Here is a 14,829-nt window from a genome sequence, read left to right on the forward strand (position 1 = left end):
TTTGCCAGATGGAGCTTACTCTGTTGAGCTTATTTAAAAAAAAAAAACAACAAAAAAACCCCTCTGGTCACCCATTCTCATCTGCCCCTAAGACTTGCATCTCCATCTCCATTCTTTTCTTTTTTTAGTTGTAGTTGGATACAATACCTTTGTTTTATTTGTTTTTATGTGGTGCTGAGAATCAAACCCAGCGCCTCTACCACTGAGCCATAACCCCAGCCCGCATCTCCTTTCCGATAGTTTCTATTCAACTTTTCTTGCATGTTCCATATGGAGATATGAGAATGATCTCATAGGAACTTGCCCGATCTTTTAGCACACTGCATAAGCCTGTGGCTACATTCCTGTTCATGAAGACTAGGCATAGTGTGAGAGGTCTCTTTGCAGTCAGTAACTAAGGGGATCAACCACCCTTCCTGCCTGTCAAGCTCAGTGTGGGAATAGGATGCTTTTCGGAGAGATGTCTTTGACACTGACTGCACCCCCCCAACCTTTTGAGAATCTGAAGAATTAGCATTTAAAGGTATCCAAGATTAGAAACAAGAAATCTTCTTGAACATGAAAGTGACTATCCTTGTGGGTTACTGTTTTAACTCATGTTCTTGTCCCCATCTCTCAAACTGACCTTTTCCTCTCTAGTCTTTGGATATACTCACTCTTTAACAAGCAACTCAGAAGTATCCAAAACATATGCCCTTTGCCCTCTTTTGGCCAAGACACACCTAAATGCCTAATCGCCCAATTCTTCATCTTCCAGTAGCTGAGAGTGGTTTCAGTGAACGATTTTCTCATACTTTCTTTTTCTTTTTTTTTTGAGAGAGAGAGGAGAAAGAGAATTTTTTAATATTTATTTTTTAGTTTTCGGCGGACACAACATCTTTGTTTGTATGTGGTGCTGAGGATCGAACCCGGGCCGCATGCATGCCAGGTGAGCCACATCCCCAGCCCATCTCATACTTTCTTGAAAGTTCCACATATATAAGTTCACTCTGCTCAGAAATATCTTGGTGCCATCATATTCTGTCTTTAGAAAATTGGTCATTTGGGAACTGCATTAAAATAGCCATTAACTAGGGCTGGGGTTGTAGCTCAGCAATAGAGCACTCATCTGGCATGTGTGAAGCCCTGGGGTTTGATCCTCAGCATCATATCTAAATAAACAAACAAACAAACAAACAAATAAATGTATTGTGTCCAACTACAACTAAAAAATAAATATCTTTAAAAAATAGCCATTAACAAAGCAAATTCTGCAGCCTTCTGGTATGGTACCTTGTCACCAGCTCCTCTTCTGAGTATCCCCCTCACTGCAGTGGGACACTGCTGCTGTTCAGTTAACGCTGGCATGTGCACATTGCTCAGTAAATGCCCTACGTGGGAGTGACTGGGTCACATCTGTCCCATTAGAGCAAAAACCTGGTCAGGTGAAAAGAGTAATTTCTTAGGTAAATGACTTTCTGAGATGCGGCCACCTCCCTCCCCACAACCTTAAGAGGCAGAGAGTTTTCATGTAAACAGTAGAAACAAAGGACATGCAAAGCACAATCATACATTCTCATGTTCTATGACGTTATTACATCATAAAAAAAAACCTCTCGGTAATCTCATATCTACTAAGTAGGGATATCTCTATCCTTTTGCAATAACAAAATCCCAGACTCAATATCTCTATGACTTGAGAAGTCACATTAGCATAAGCAGTATTTCTAATTAGAAGGGTTTTTTTTTTTTTTAAATCAACAAATGTTTTCTGCAGTACCTATGATGTTTAAAAATTGTAAAACTTCCCAGTAAAATACTTTGGTGATAAATATTTCTAGTGGTGGACTTAAATGTTTTCATAAAAATGTAAAAACTGTTTTCAAAATTTCTGCCCATTATTTTCAGTTGGCATTGTGCAACCCAGTGAAAATGTGTATAAATGTTTGCAGAAGAATACTTTCATTCATAAAAAGAATACAAAGGTTTTCTTAATATGAAAATGCCCCAAAGAAAGAATGGTCATGATTAACAGATTCATTTAAAAATAGGAATGGAAAAAACATTTGTTTGAAATACTTTCTGAACCCCCATCGTTTAAGAGACAGCGTTACAGTCACCTTGGGAAACAGGTTTTAAGTACTGTAGATTTACCGTGTTACACTGATTTGCAAGAATGGGGAACGCTTTGTGGTTAACCATTTCATAGAGGCCTATCAGTTGGAAAGGATCTTGGAATTCGTATAGCCCAGCTTCCCACACAGTACTCAGCCCCCTCTGTAGTTACCTTGTTGAATGGTTCACCCCCCTGGGCAACCCTGACTGCGTTTCTGGGGAGCTTTATGAGAAAGAAGCTCCTAATCCTGGGCTACTATGAAATTGCTGTCCCCAGCCTGCCAGGGAGTCTGCTAGCTCTTTATGAGGACTTCTGAAGCTGCCCTCTAAAGATGATTGCACTGTTGTCTCTTTAGGGCTTTTCCCTGAGTGGTGCTAGTTCCTGGGCTGGGATCCCTAGATGTCTTACAGCCTGGCTGCCCTCTTCTGGACACTCTTGGGTTGGTCAGTATTCTGGGGTAATTTATCTTGGTTTCTAAAAATGAAGTATCTTATCACCCTACCTCCTATTGCTTCTCGCTGAGCCTGCCATGCTTTCTTAGACTTACTATCAGTTTTCCTCTCTTTAGCTTTGGGTACTATGTCTTAAAATATAAATGCGGGACTGTATGAGTATTTGAACAATTCTGAGTCCCTTCTTGACACTGGGGCCTTTGCTGTGCTAAGTGTGCTTTCTAAGGAAAGGAGGAAAGTGTTGACTGGACCTGGGTCCTGTGTTGTGAATCTGCCCCATCATCCTTGAATCTTGAGTTCAGAACCCAGTCTGTGTATGTTTATCTTGAGGAATGAACCCCAAATTTGAAGTTGCTGTTTGATGTTTTCCCTTTGTCAGTGAAGGGAGTTAAAATTTCAAGTGTGATAAATCTAGTTTTAAAATATGAAATGAAATGTAGGTAACTCTTGATTTATAAGACCTTATACCACCAGGCATGGCGTTACACACCTGTAATCCTTATGACTCAAGAGGCTGAGGCAGGAGAATCGCGAGTTCAAAGCCAGCCTCAGCAAAAGTGAGGCGCTAAGCAACTCAATGAGACCCTATCTCTAAATAAAATATGAATAGGACTGGGAATGTGGCTCAGTGGTCAAGTGCCTCTGAGTTCAATCCCCAGTACAAAAAAAAAAAAAAATTCATCAGGTGTCTACTCCCCCCAGATTTCTCTCTCTGCACAGGATTATAGAATACTAACAGTCTTTAATTCCCTCCGAAGGTTCCAGATTGCCCTGCCATCCGGTTCATTATTTACTCGGCTCCTGATTTTGAGAAAAGAAGCAACTGCTTTGAAGGCATTGGGAACAGGAAAAAACAAAGTACATGCTATGTTGTAGATATTTGGAGAAGCAGAAATCTTGTGCATTAATAACTGTGTTATCAGCTTGATTTGGGTTGAGCAAGTAGTTAGAAAAGGCATTTTCCAAAATCATATCACCAGGGAATTTTTGTTGTTGAGGCTAGCCTTGAAACATTGTCCTTCTTCTAAACTAACTAAACCACATTGTTGTTGTTGTTAATAGGAATTGAACCCAGGAAGGACTTTACTACTGAGCAACATCCCCAGCTCTTTTTGTTTTGTATTTGAGACAGGGTCTTGCTAAGTTACCCAGTATCTTGCTAAGTTGTTGAGGCTGACCTCTAACTTGCAATCCTTCTACCTCAGCCTCCCCAGTAACTGGGATTATAGGCGTGAGCCACAGTGCCTGGCTTTTACTTTTGTTTTTTTTGGGAATGGAACCCAGGGCCTCAAACACATTAGGGATTCACTCTTATCACTGAGCTACATTCCTTTTTTTTTTTTGTGTGTGTGTGTGTGTGTGTGTTGCTAGGGATCCATCTCAGAGCCTTGCACATGCTAGGCAAACATTCTACCACTGAGCTATATCCTCAGCCCCTCTATACCCGGGAGTTTTAAAAGATATTTGATGTGATCTCAGTACTCTGGTCTTGTTCTATGTCTCTTCTCACCTGCGGGGGGAATAAAGAAAGTTGATTTCTTTTACTAACCGAACTGTTTGTCTTACACTTAGCATGTAACCTGCTAAGACCTTGTTTTCATTTTGAAGTCATTTGAGAAAAAGAGTGAGAGCCATTTAAATTATAAGCTCATGCCCATGTAGCCTTGGATAAGCTGCATTGTTCTATGACTTTCTGGGAAATGTGATAAGGCATCCCCAGCTTGGGTGTTGGATTGATGGTCTGGCCAGTGGTACACATCCTCGCCTGGTAAATGCATCCTACTAGCTGTCAAATCCTCTATTAGAGCTCCTCATGATCCCTAATTCATGGTACTATTTTAGACACTGTGGCTCTTTTTTTTTATTCTTCTATTTTTTATACTAGTGTTTAGATATTCTGCAGGCCACAGTAAAATCCACATTTACTTGTATCATTTGAAAACATTTACTTTGACATCAAGTTTAATATTGAGCACCTTTGGAAATGAGCCTTTATATTAACATTAATGTACAGGATTCTAATGAATTCCAGACAGTATATGTTATTAGGCACTCTTTCTTTCTTTCTTTCATTCTTTTTTTTTTTTTTTTTTTTGGAAATTCTTTCAGATTGTGATGAGTTTTAAACAAATTTTAGTAACACAAGTTTGATCATGTTTAGTTTTTCTGGAGTTGCTGTCACTTCTCCCTTTTAACAGGGGTGATGGCCAGTGTCTCACTGGGGGGTTCTTCTTTCTACCCAGGAGGATGTAACCCATCCTAAAACTTAAAGTCTCAAATAATTAGGAACAAAACACAAATAGTCAGAAATTTATTTACAAAAGCAAAGCCCCTGATAGATCTAGTCCACATGGGAGCTGGAACTAATCAAAGGAAAGATGGCTCTGGTAGTTTATTTAAGGGGGTAAGTCAAAGACAGGGATAAAGGGCGGAGTCTTGTTTCCTGATGCCTTGCAGTCAGCAGGTTGATTGGCATCTTCTCAAGTCACACCCATCTCAGGTGTTGTGTGGGATCTTTGGCAGAGCTTGAGGGGGGAATTCACCTGCATCAGGCAGTCAGTTCCGGTGGGGGCATGCCACAGGGACTCATCTCCTCCCACTAAGCTATGATGTGCAGTGTAGTCCACATACAGCCCATGGATGGCACGTGACACCCTTTCAAGTATCATACGCCAACCTTTACTCATTTTGTTTATCTGAAAGATTACAGATGTACAAGTAAGTTTGGAAAATGTTCATCAAGCATACAGAGGGAATAGGCTTGCTGCCCAAGCAATGAGAGTTGTTCCAGTTGCTCTTTGAGAAATTTTTGAGTAATAAAATTCAAACTTCTAGAAATTTGGGTAATCAGTAGAACCTAAGGTTTAGACCATTTTGTAAAAGGAAGTGATCTTAGAACAATCTTTATTTATGATAAATATGTTATAACGCAGTTCCAAATGAGATCATGAAGTTGGTAATTCTTTTTTTAATCCTACACAAATGTGAGCCAGGTGAAAACAGATTTCTTATAAAAATTCAACTTTTGCTACATGAATCTGCATAGAGAAAGTTGTCTCTTACATAACGATGAGACTTTTAGGGGGGTCCAGAATTACGGGGGTCCAGAATTCGTATGTAGCATGAAGCATTGTGTTCTAGAGTTAGATGGTTGTATGGTGATATTGTTCCTGCCACCTGCCAATTCATTTCACATTTTTTTTCTAGGAAAAAAAAAAAAAACTTGCTATGGCTTAGATTCTGTGCTAGATGCTGGTGATATAAAGGTGAATAGAACAGACAGGAACCTGGTGTGTGTGTGTGTGTGTGTGTGTGTGTGTGTGTAGAGAGAGAGAGAGACAGACAGACATAATAGTTGCTATAGTATTGCTTTTCATTGCAGTTCTACATATTTCTTTCATTTGATCCCTAGTCTAGGTAATTGAGATGTACATTTTCACTTGATAGATTTTTCGTCACTCAGCTGCTCTAGGAGTAAAAGTCAGCTTCCAGATAGAAAGCTTGTTTTGTGATTGGTCCTCTGTTGTTCAGGCACACATGATGCTGACTTGTGGCAATTTCACAAGGAAGAAGGCAGTGAAATGCCAAACTCACTGAAATTCAGGATTGGTGTTTTGGCAGCAATACCATTAGAACTATTTGGAAATAAGAGTAAGACAAATAATTTTTATAGTGGCTCAGAAACCCCACTTTGGCCTTAAGAACATGGTGTTAGGCCTGTACGGAGTTGATGATTTTAATTTTAATTGCTCTTTTCTGTAAGTGGAACAGAAGCAAAGATAATTTTTGGCTGCCATGTAGATGAGGATAGCCATCTAGTTAGTGGGAATTATTTTTTAACAATTTTAGTTGGGTTTCAATGAGGTGATCTCGAAGCTTATAAATGAACTTTGGAAGAGCTAACCTTGTTCTGCTGTCTACTTTCAAAATTGATGACTTTAAAAATTAGGACTCCTAAAATTGTATGTAAAATTTAAAATGTATCAAATATGGGCAGAGGAAAGAAATAAGGTACTGTGTATAAAATTTTAATGTACAGCTGGCCTTGGTGGCTCAGTTCTATGATCCTCTTCCTACTTGGGAGGCTGAGGCAGGAAGATCACAAGTTTGAGGCCAGACTGGGCAGTTTTAGTGAGACCCTATCTGAAAATGAAATTTTAAAAGAGGGGTAGGGATACAGCTTAGAGGTAGAATGCTTGGAGGAAGGTCAGAGTAATGCCCGGTCTCATATTAATTGCTCCTTGTTGTCATTCTATAATTTGTCTGTTTCATGCCACCAGAGATGAAACCCAGGGCTCTCTACCACTGAGTTACATTCCCACCCAGCTGTTTTTTCTTTTCTTTCTTTCCTTTTTTTTTTTTTTTTTTTTGGAGATAGGGTCTCACTAAGTTGCAGCAACTAAAACTTATAATTCTCCTGCCTCAGCCTCCTTGGTTGCTGGAATTATAGGCATACGCCAACAGGCCCAACTGTAATAACAAGTTCTTGAACCACGACAAGATCTTTTTGATAAACTGTCTTAAAATAAAACTATGGTCAGTGTCTTTTCTACTAGTGACATCTTTTAAAATAATTAATTTCTTTCACAGTAAGAGTAATTTTGTTCCTCCAAAGGATAGAGCCCGTTTGTTAACAACAAAAACACCTCTCGCTCTCCAGCTGTGTTTTTTTAGAGCTAGATCCAGGCTTCCCCTAGCTACTGATCTGGTAGGAAAGGCCTATCTCTGACTGTTGTGATGAAGGTTTATAGTGGGCAATTTGAAAATGTTACAGGTGGACAATGGCCAAACCCTCATTGCTTCTCCAAAGCATATACTTGGTGTTGAGGGGAGTAGCCCATTGTGGTGTTGTTTTTGTTTTGTTTTGTTTTTAATTTTTAGTTGTAGATGGACACAATGCCTTTATTTTATTTTTTTAAATTTATTTTTATGTGCTGCTGAGGCCTGAACCCAGTGCCTCACACGTGCTAGGCAAGTGCTCTACCCCTGAGCTACAACCCCAGTCCCGCATTGTGGTTTTATGTCAGAGGGACAAGGAATGGGTTGGGGTAAGTGAAATTGTACTTCTTTGACACAAAAGAACATGTTCTTCCTCTTCCTATCTTCTAAGGCTCTCTCTCTAATCTTCATATACTTGAAGGAGATGAGCCTTTCCTTTCAGCTTGGGTGGGGTTTCTCACCCTTTTTGTTTTTCCCATCCCCCACCTGGAGTCTCTTAGACACTATTGCCCAGCCCTACACTTAAATACTATAGATGTGCTGTGTATCTGTACTTAACATCCAAAGGAGCTGTTCACCTACTCCCCAAATGAATTTTAAGTCCGCCAGGGGTACTATCATCCCCATTTTGAAAGCACAGGCTGGGAAACCTGGCTTGGGGAGTTGCTGCTCTAGGCAGTCATTAAGCTTTGATGAGGGCTAATCCATGTCATCATTTATTTAAGATCCTTGAGTCCTTCAGATAGTTTTCTGATATGGATCACTGTTAAAGGATTGAGTTGTTTACCTAAAGCTTGGACTTTGAAGTTGCTCATACTTGGTTCAGATCCTGTTGACCTCCTCATCTGATTCTTGCTATGTTATCACTGGCAAAGCCTTAGATTATTCATCATTTATTAAGCCTTAGTTTATTAAGCCTCTAGCAAAATAGAGCTAATAATAGTTTCCTCAAAAGGTTGCTGGGGAGGACTGAATGAGAACACAGGGCAAGCCATCAAAAAAACTGATATTATTAGTTGTGTTAGGGCTTAGACCTACTAGCTCTGCATTTTAAAGATTAGATTATGTGCTTTTCTGAATTCAACAGTGATACAGATATGGGAGAGAAAGATAAAGAGCTATGTGACGCCATCCAGTTTAACTTTGGAAGGTATGAAATAATGTGATGGAAGAATACATATTAGGTAAATATTGTCAATCAAGTAGAATTCATATGTCAATAGGGATGAAAACAATACAACATTAGCAACCTACCAAGAAGATGAAATATGGACTGGTGATTTTATACATGCTATATAGCCTCAGGTAAACTGTGATCTGGAGGCAACTTCCCTGCTTTCTGGCAACTGAATGGTGGAGAGGTTTGAGGCAAAACCCTCCAGTGTCTGTTACTGGAAGTTCTTAGACACTTAATTTGGTCTCTTCAAAGTCCTGAGCAGGACTTATTTTTATTTTTTAATATTTTAAAAAAGAGCACATGAGCAGTCCAGTGTATGCCTTTTCACATATTTTCTGAGTAAGATGAGAGGGTTTTCAGTGTTTGCAGAACATCTGGGTCTGTGAATTCTCCCAGAGTGATTGTCAGATCTGATTTTTCTCCTTAAGGAGGATTGGCAAATATTAGTCACCTTCTTATTTATTTATTTGACCCTTTATTAAGGTTGAGTATTAAGCGAGTGCATATGTGTGTATGCTTGTGTGTAGTGCCAATGAAAATTCTATTTATTCTCTATTTGTTGCTTTGTTTTATGAAATCTGAGTAATTTGGACCAAAAAAAAAAAAAAAAAAAAAAAAACTTTCATGGGTAAAGACTAAATTAAAAAGGGAAACTTGAATTTTAATAGTGCATGGAGATGCACCTTGTTAAATACATGTTCACATTCATTAGCAGCCAATTCTAAACGTGACTTCCTTAAGAACAGAGTCTCCCCCTGCACTTAACTGTCTAGGGAGTAACTGTCAGCACAGGGTACTAGTCAAATACAGGGGAGTTGCTGGACTCCTGGGGAGATTTTACAGAGTATCACAAGAAGTTGCTGGAAGGAAACTTGGGAATAAATTTTAATTTTTTTTCAGGGGGGCAGGGGGCTGTCTTGCTAGGTTGCCCAGGCTGAGCTTGAAATCGCAATCCTCCTACTTCAGCCTCTTGAGTGGCTGGGATTACAGTATGCACCACTGAGGTTTTATTTTTCAGAATAAAAACCTCTGTTTATTTGTTACTTGTGTGAAATAGAAAATAAATACGGCATCTTGGGAAGTAAAATTGTGTAAATTGTGAGCTGGAGGCAACTTCCTATATGTTAAATATTCTTTCTCTTGGCTGTACTAGATGTTGACTTCCAGAATTTACTCAATACAGAGGAGAACTAGTAAGAGTTCTTAAATCTGGAAGAGTAATGCTCTAGTTTCTTTCCTATTGGTTAACCTTGTGGGAGTCCGTGGCAGAGATCTAGGAACCTTTGCCTTTCAGGTCTAGAATAATAATTTCCTTATCCATTTGTTGTGTTTTTGGTCTACCAGTTACAGAAAATTAAGTGTCTGCTATTGAAGCAGAAAATGGTAAGGCATTTGGAGTTTCTTTGTTATCTTTTGGTGTACTCCAGTTCGTGAAACACAGGATTAGAGAAGAGTAATTTGAGCATTTTTATACACACACATGGAATAGAGAAGATTAGGGAAGGTAGAGGTGGATAGGCACTGTTAACTTTGTTCTCAAAACCTAGTCACAAGGAACATGGTATTGCCCATGTCACACCTAGGATAGTACTAATTTTTACTTGTTCAAGAGCTACTTAATAAGCTCCTACGGTGGAGATGAAATCAGATCGAATCCAGGCCCTCTCCTAAGAGGCATTGAGGGCTGTTTCTCCCAGGGGAGAGTGTCCTGTCCTGTGCCAACCTTACACAGTCCTCTCTAGCTTTCCTACTTGTGGAACCTCCAGGCAGAGTTCCAAGATGGCCAAGCCTTCCTCCCTTTTTTCCTCCTCATCTTCCCATAGTCATTTAAGAAGTACACATTACCTCACTGGCTCTGGGGATTAATGGCTAGTAGCACCTTGGGAAAATGCAACCCTTTTAGGATAATCTCCTGGGAACATCTGTATGTGTGATATAAACTGTGCTTATTGCTGAAGTGGGTTGGAGGTGAAGTGTTTGAGGCATGCTGTGTGTCGGGCATCCCATGCCATGGGGATGCTCTCCCAAGCTCTGTCCTTGACTCTGGGTGCTCTTCACCCTCTGGTCACTCCCTTGCTGCTGCTGAATACCAGAAGCACCCTTTCACTGTGTGTCTGCTGAGGGAAATTGTTCTGAAAATAAAAAGTGTTTCATGGCTGTGAAAACTCAACTGTTTGATAATGTCTTTAGAGAGATGGAGAAAAACAATACCAATACCCAATTTGAGGCCTTTGTTTTGTTTTGTTGGTCCTGGGGATTGAACCCAGGATCACTTTACCACTGAGCTCCATCTGCAGTACTTTTTTGTTTTTCATGTTGAGACAAGGTCTAACTAAGTTGCTGAAGCTGGCTTCAAACTTGTGATCCTCCTGCCTCTCCTCCTGGGATTATAGGCCTGTGCCACCATGCCTGGCTCCAAATTCTAGTCTCCTAAGTGGAACAATTGAATGAAATAATAACTTATACCATTAATATTTCTTTTGTACACAGACTAATAAATACTTTTACTTCCCATTTACCTTTTTAAGGACCAATCACAGTGCTTTTAAAGAATACCATAAATTAAGAACACTTGGGGGGGTTGAGGTTGTGGCTCAGTGGTAGAGCGCTCACCTAGCATGCGTGAGGTAGTTAGTGGGTTTGTTCCCCAGCACTACATAATAAATAAATAAATAAATAGATAAATAAATAAAGGTATTGTGTCCATCTAAAATTAAAAAAATATATCTTTAAAAGAAAGAACACTTGGGGGAAAATGTGTTTTAAGTTCTCTGAATGACTTATGTATTGAATTATCTTACTGTACCCCATAAATTTTTATGATTATTGCCTGTCAACTAAAAATTAAACATTAATAGAAAGAAAATGAAACTTATTAATATTTGCTTACTGAGAAACTTGTGGAAGTTGGTTGTGATTGGGGATGGGTCAGTGGGAGTAAGGGATTCAATCAGTCACAGGAAAAGTCTGGCGACTCCAGAGCCAGGGTGGAGGAAGTTGTAGCTTAGACTGATGTTGGCGGCCCTGGAGGCTGCTGTGTGGCTCATTCTCTTCGGTCAGCAGGTGGCACCAAATAGCCAAAACTTATCCAGGGAGAGGTACATTGTGCTTGACTGAATTAAATCACATTTTCTATACTTTGAGAATTTAGGATGAATAGCACCTGCACATCCTCCTATTCCCCGAGGTAAAATCCTTCAAGACTGAATTTTCTGAAAGTCTTTGATGCTGTGATATAGTCATGAAAGTTAATGATCTCTAAAATCAAATATTGATTTCCATCTTTTCTTTTTAAAGGAGGGATGATGGCCCTAAATATTAAATGAAACTATGAGATCATTCAGGAGACTATACTTACTGAATTAGTTTTCTGTAATTTTTTGTTTTAATGGAATTCTGTAAATACATTGCTAAAATAGTTGTCAATACTTAATATACCAATACATGCACATTGTTGAGATTGATTATGTCTGTCCGTCTGGGAATTTTGCTCCCATTCAGGATTTCTGTTTGAGTGATGATGATGATTTGATTACTCAAGTAGTGATGATTATTTGATTACAGATGTGAGTTGGTTATAAGGTGGATTCGGTGCTTCTTCCTGAGGAACATGGGGGATATATTGGTCATGTTCTTAACTTCTGACAGAACTACTAATGATAAAAAAAAAAAGACGTAGTTATTCATATCATTATTTGCAACCACTATGCTATTAAGGTTTAGTTTATTTGTTTCAGCTTATTTTATTTAACCTGGAAATGTGGTTGCATGTGACATGTGCTTATATGCCACAGCTTGAGAAAAGCTACATCTGAACTACAATAGGATAAAACGTTCCTTTTCAGCATACATGGCTTTATTTTCCTTGTATGGTGACATGAGAAAATCGTCTTCTTATTGGTCGTTCTATGTGCCTGGGTGGAGGTCTGGTCAGGCTCTGTAGTGATGAGGCCACTGAATGGTCCATGTGCATATTCTCAGTACACATTGAATGAGACTTTTGCTAAATAAGCATCCAGGTACAAAAATACTAGGATTTTTTGAATTTTAGGGTGTGGGGAGGGATGAGATAGGAAGGAAGAGGGAGGTAACAAACATCTTTCCCTTGGGACATCTTCCTGCCTCTACAGGAGGAATCATCCTTCTCCCTCCCACTCTTTATATGCAGTCAACTTACTTAGGTAGCTTTGCATGCCTGGCTGAGTCTTGAGTCCCTGTGGTGAAATTTAAAATATGCAGGAATTCAACCACACCAATAGGAATCAAGCAGGGCCGGCCTGCATTTTCCTCTTGCCTCGGGTCCTGCCAGCTCTCTCTCCAGAACACATTCACTTCTCTCCTCCTCCAGTCCACAGTGCAGGGCCACACCTGGAGTAACCTTCCAACTGGTCTCTGCTTCTGTTCTTGACTCCTAGAATCTGTTTTCCACACAGAGTCAGGATTACTACTTTAAAAACACACTCCGTGATGTCAGTGACGAGTTTAAATCCGCCCAGTGGCTTCCCATCATGCTCATCGCACCCCTGCACACCAGACTCCAGCTATGCTGGTTCTCCAGCACGCTGTGCTGTTTCCCTTTGCCTGGAATGCTGTTTCTCTCTGTCTGTGCTTGACTCATTCCTTTACGGCACTGAGGTCTCAATTTCAGTACCTGGAGACGCCTTCCCTGACTACTAGGTTTAAAACAGTCACTCACTCTTTCACTTTACTCTGCTTTTATTTTATTTTCTTTAAACTCTCTTTTGCTTCTCTGTGTGTATCCAGTCCCTAGTAGGACTTGAGCTTCCCTAGAGCAATTCCCTTACCTTATTTACTGTTTATCCCTAGCATCTGGAAAGGCGCTGAGCATGGGGTAAGCCCTCAGTGTATTTGGGTTCACTGTGTGAACCATGGCAACGCTGAAGGGAAAGGCTGCACTTAAAGCTAAACATCTCTCTCTTTATTCTTTGAGGGATTGTGATAAAGTGAAGACAACAGTGAGGTCTAGGTCCTTGTGCCATATTTATCCCTGAAAAACACTGTGACACTCGGTTGGTTCCTAAGGAGTAGGTATTGGTGTTGGTCACGGAAACTGTAATAACAACAATATAAATAATTATAATCACTTATTGAGCATCTACTATGAACTGATACTATTCTTGGTGTCATATTCTTTTTTTAAAATATTTTTTAGTTGTTGATGGACCTTTATTTCAGTTATGTGTATGTGGTGCTGAGAATTGAACCCAGTACCTCACGCATGCTAAACAAGCAAGCTACCACTGAGCCACAACCCCAGTCTCTCTTGGTGCCATATTCTTACATCTTAATTTGGGCAATGGTTTTCTGTTATGTGAGATGTAAAGAAAAAATGATTTGTTCTTTTTTATAACATTTGATTAAAGATAATCTAAAAGATTATATAGTTTATGATGATATGCAATAGAAACAAAGAAATTTATTCAGAAGCCCCAAGTAGGTATTCGTATAGCCATGATAAAACTTTAAAACTGTAGTTCAAATTTTACAAAGAAGAAAGAACCGTTTGTTGGGAATCCATCATCTCACCCTCTTAATAGCCTGTGAAGTATCTTCCTTATTACTTCCTTTGGGAAACTGAGGCTCCAAGATATTGAGAAGGTTGAACAAGGTCACACAGCTGGCAAAGGCAGTGCTGAAGTTCAGAACCAGCTTTGACTCCAGAAGACTGATGCTGGACAAACACTAACTCTTTTATTTTCTACTCACCTTTATCCTAGCAGGTTTTGTGGGGACTGTACACACTTTGGACACCTAAATATGTTTTTCCTTTTCTTTCTTACAGAATTCTAAGAAGGAGCTGATGTGGAGGAGCAGCTGAGACAGTTCAAGATGACGACCACAGTAGCCACAGACTATGACAACATTGAGATCCAACAGCAGTACAGCGATGTCAACAACCGCTGGGACGTGGATGACTGGGACAACGAGAACAGCTCCGCACGGCTCTTTGAGCGGTCCCGCATCAAGGCTCTGGCAGGTGAGTCCCCTTCATACCCTGTCTCAGAGCTCAGTATGCTGTACGGTCCTCCTTAAAATTGTCCACCTGTCTTCTCTATGACTCCTGCTTACACATCATCGTATCTCTACTTAGCCATGTCCCACAAGACAAGCTGAACACTGTAAAGAGCTAGAGTTCCATATTTGGAGAGCTCTCTCTCCTTTTTTTGTCTTTTTTGGAACTGGGGGTCGAACCCAGGGCTTTGTGAATGCAAGGCAGATGCTTTGCCACTGAGCTACATCCCAGCCTGAGCTGTCTCTCCTAATGGCCAGAATAATTCAGAGCACAGAGAGATTTTTATAGCAGTTCAGAAAGAACTACTCAAACGTTGTAAGATCTTTTATTTTGACATCTTACATTGCAAAAT

The 14,829-nt window shown here is 39.9% G+C and overlaps 1 protein-coding gene across 2 annotated transcripts in view; it reads left to right on the forward strand.

The window, feature by feature from the left end:
* The window catches only part of Sptbn1 (spectrin beta, non-erythrocytic 1), a 197,519-nt gene that overhangs the window by 40,515 nt on the left and 142,175 nt on the right, over positions 1-14,829 (forward strand). For both annotated transcript variants that reach the window (XM_027934304.2, XM_071601570.1), the window contains exon 2: positions 14,247-14,441. In XM_027934304.2, coding sequence (XP_027790105.1) covers positions 14,294-14,441 — 148 coding nt within the window. In that variant the 5' untranslated portion in view covers positions 14,247-14,293. The remainder of the gene's footprint in view (positions 1-14,246; positions 14,442-14,829) is intronic.

Source organism: Marmota flaviventris, chromosome 14 (assembly GCF_047511675.1).
Source record: "Marmota flaviventris isolate mMarFla1 chromosome 14, mMarFla1.hap1, whole genome shotgun sequence".
NCBI lineage: Eukaryota > Metazoa > Chordata > Mammalia > Rodentia > Sciuridae > Marmota > Marmota flaviventris.